This window comes from Echinops telfairi, unplaced genomic scaffold (genome assembly GCF_000313985.2).
Source record: "Echinops telfairi isolate 266 unplaced genomic scaffold, ASM31398v2 ScPeMD7_23;HRSCAF=83, whole genome shotgun sequence".
NCBI classification, from domain to species: domain Eukaryota; kingdom Metazoa; phylum Chordata; class Mammalia; order Afrosoricida; family Tenrecidae; genus Echinops; species Echinops telfairi.
The window spans coordinates 16223878-16227709 of NW_022103920.1; the positions used below are offsets into that span (position 1 = coordinate 16223878).

Consider the following 3832-nt stretch of genomic DNA (forward strand, 5'->3'; position numbering starts at 1 on the left):
GGGACATGTGAGATGCTGCAGGGATGAGACGGGACTGTATGTGATGCTGCAGGGGTGAGGTGGAATGTGTGTGATACTGCAGGGGTGAGGTGGGACTGTGTGTGCTGCTGCAGGGCTGAGACAAGATTGGTGGCCCTGTTGAGATGCTGCAGTGGCAGCTGTCATTTCACCTGCCCCAGCTTGGACCACTGTGGGACTGGGTATGTTTGAAGTGGTGCTGCATCTTTCGACCTCAGTGTCTTAAGGGAGGGGGGGCAGGTCACACCCCTACCTCATCCATCGCTTAGTAAAACATTCCACAAGCGCCTGTCTACTCACTGCCATGTGAATACTGAGAGCCCAGAAATGATCCAACCGGTCCATCCCCTGTGGATCCTTAAGTCTAGAAGGAATTGCTGTCCAGATAAGAGGTGTGACAATCAAAGTAAGTACACGGTACTGAGAAAGCCTTGGCCAGGCCACCAGGGTGGGAGCTTGAGCAACTAGGCTCTACTGGACTCAAACCTCATCCAAACTGCTGCTCCAGGTGGCAAAAGGGGCCAGCAAGAGAGGGAGGCAGCTGTGTCAGCGCTGATAACGCTCCTGCCAGCACATGTCCGTAGCTGACAACATGTTGCCACCCCTGCCTCTTCCCTGGGCACAGTGCTGTCCAAGATGTGGCTACTTCCTAACTGAGAGATGTCAACACCACTTCGGGATCTCAGGGCAACTACAACAAGCTAATAGTCAGTAACCCAGCAACAGGATTCTGGGAAGAGAACCTGAACTCCTGAGAAAGGGGAAGGGGGCTTTGAAATGACAAGGGGAATTGGCCCTTGTCCCAAGGAGTCAGCCGCTTTGGGTTAGACTCCAGATGCCCAGGGTCAGGGTCTGGAGCAGGAGGTGAGAGCCTAGTGGAGCCTCCACATGTTCCAGGCACAGACACAAATACCCAGTGTCCCCTCCCTCCCACTTGGCTCCTTAGGGGCTGGCTAAGACATGTACTTTGCTGCAAAGGGAGTGGCAACAGTCCCTGCATGGTGCTCCCTGCACACAAGAGGGGACGAACATTAGGATGGTGGCAGTCAGCAAAAAAGAGTACCCAGTCCCTGAGCCGGGCTGGCAAGAAAGATAACTCCTGATCTGGAAGAATCTTCTCTTCATCTCCAGCTGCACACATGTGATCTGCAGTGCTGGGCCCAGGGGGAGGAGTGACACTCAGAATGCCCAAGAAGAACTGTCCCCCACGATGGTCAACATTGTGGGGAGACTAGGACACAGCCCCAGCAGAGAGAAAACAGGCCCAACATGATTCATTTGCCTTCAAATAGTCCACAGAGGCAGAAAAGGGTTCCCCTTTCAAGGAGAACAGAGAGATAGATACACTGACTTAAGGGCACACAGGGAGCTGGTACCGGAAAGAAGGTGGGCCTCATGTCTTTCCCTTTAGTGGGCTTTTTCTACAGCCTCTGACTTTTTATGCGTTTAAAGAGGGCCAAGAAGGGGCTTTACTCTAATTTGAGGCAGTGCCAGCTTGGCTAGACAGGGCCTCTGACCTTGAACGAGGCATTTTTATGGAGGTAAATGGGTCAGTGGGGTCAGGTTTTCCTCCTGGCTGGGACTCCATTTGCCTAGGTGAGGGAAGGGCAGGGCAGGGGAAGGGGAGTCCAGGAAAATGACCACGTGCACAAGTGAAACAGATGCTGTCGGCTGTAGTCCCAGATAAGGGTAGGGGGCACAGGCCTTGAACGAGAACTAGCTAGGCTGATAGGGGAAGTCTCGGGGAATACCAAGGTCCCTGGTTAGTCCTCCAGGCTGTGGGGGTGGGAACTGGCTGGCACATGTAGGAACAGAGTTGGGGCCACTGATCCCTGCCTTTAGGCAGAGATTTCCCCTTGGCACATTCCCCCGCCCCTGGGTGAATGCGGTGAGGGATTTTCTCCTGGTCTTCCCCAAGCTCTAGAAGCAGAACATAGGCTACGGGGATTTGGATGGCCTGGTCAACACTGCCAACATCCCGGCTCTAGCCGCTGCCATTTCAGCCCAGGACTTCCCCCTGGGCGATCAGTGAACCATGCCTGCTAACCAGCAATTGGACCTTGAACAAAATAGTTCCTCTGCCTCAGCTTTCTTGCACGGCACCCACAGGTGTGGGTAAGACGTCTTCCCAACCTAATTTGAGAACAGTGCTGGCTCAGCAGTAAAGTCTCACTTCCAAGGAGGAGGTTCCTGGCCAAGGCACCTCACGTGCGGCCACCACCTGTCTGTCAGTGGAAGCTCGTGCGGAGTATGATGCTAAACGGGTTTCAGTGGAGCATCCGGACGAAGATGGGCTTAGAAGAAAGACTTGGTGATCTACCCCTGAGAGCCAATCAAAACCGTGTGGGCCATGACGGTTCCATGCACAACTGATGGTGGGGCTGGTGCAGGCCTGGGGGGTGGGGGAGTTGCACAGTTGGGAAGGCGCTCTGACGGGCTTAAACAACAAACTCTTCCCAGCTCCCAAACTGTGAGTTTGTGAGAAATTCCCAAATTTCATTTCCCCCACAGAGTAGGATGGCTGAGAGTGAGCTGTCATCCCCACCCACCGAGATGTCACTCATTTGTCCCTGCAGGCTAGTGCTATGTTCTTTGTGTCTGTACTTCACACGGAGGCCCCTGTGAAACCTTGCCAGCCACTGGCTTAGATGTCTGTTCTGCCCCCTCACCTAGGAAAGGCATTTTAGAACCACAGCCCCTCCCTCTGTGGGCCTCAACTTTAAGCCAGTGGCTGCCAGGACAGCAAGCAGCTCCCGTGTAGTGGTGGAGGGGAAAGAACTGAGGAATGAGTGCCCCCTGCATCCTCAAACCCTGGGGGGAGGGGACCCCCAGAGGAAGGAGCGAGATTTTCATGATCTGGTCTGGCCTGCCAATTCTCACCTCCAGCAGAGTTTTGCTCCATTCCTGATCACAGGGGCTTGATCGGCTGGGGGAGGAAACAGGCCTACAGAGATGATGGTGTGTGCCCAGGTCGACGGCAATTAGTGACAGATCTGGAAGGAGAATCCAGGTCTCTGCGGGGTCTCCATGTCCCATGCACGCTCCTTTTCCAATCACAACTAGAAAGGACCCCTGGTGTTTCGGTCAACACCAGGGTCTGAAGAAACTGAGGGCAGTCAGGCCCTGGGGCTTGAAGTCTAGTCTTGAGGGAGGTGGGGCAAAGTTTGGGGCAGTGCCAGGAGAGTGATGTGGCCCTGGAGGCCTTTTCGGTTCCTTCTCCAGGCTTGGGGGTGGGGGTGGGGGAACCACAGGCCTACAGAAGGGGGAGCTGAAGCCCCTAAACCCATTCTAGATGAGATGGGTGGGGCTGGAGGTTTGGAATTTGCGCCTCCCGCTCCCCCCACTCCTCCTTGCCAGCAGGGCCTCCCAGCCTCAGGCCTGCAGGTCCCCACATCATGAACGTGCCTTGGGCCAACGGGAAAGCACTGTTCCTCTGGAAAATCACCTTTCTCCCTTGCCCCGACCCTCATCCAATGGCAAGAGAGTACCCCCAGGTCTTTCCTGAAGCCCCCTGCAGACTCCCCTGCAACGAACCCCTCCAGACGCGGTGACACCGTGGTGTGTCCCCGACCCCGACCATAAATTATTCCAAAGTGTTGTCAGCCCAGAAAACTAGGCAGCGCCGCTCCGCACGCTGGCGGGGAAGCGGCATCGGGGGATGCCCCCCTCCGCAGCCTGCGGCGGGCAGCCCCCGGGCCCTCCGGGGTGCCCCCGGCCCCCGGGACTCACCCAGAAGAGCATGTTGAAGAAGAAGAGCAGGTACTTCACCAGCGGACTGACGAAAGAGAACTCCTCGCAGCTGGCGGCCGTCGCG

The 3832-nt window shown here is 56.0% G+C and overlaps 1 protein-coding gene across 1 annotated transcript in view; it reads right to left on the reverse strand.

The window, feature by feature from the left end:
* The window catches only part of TSPAN33 (tetraspanin 33), a 28844-nt gene extending 25020 nt beyond the window's left edge, over window positions 1–3824 (reverse strand). Inside the window, exon 1 of the mRNA XM_004707875.4 lies at window positions 3748–3824. Within this exon, the coding sequence (XP_004707932.4) occupies window positions 3748–3759 (12 nt within the window). The 5' untranslated portion in view covers window positions 3760–3824. The remainder of the gene's footprint in view (window positions 1–3747) is intronic.
* Window positions 3825–3832: the final 8 nt, after the last annotated feature.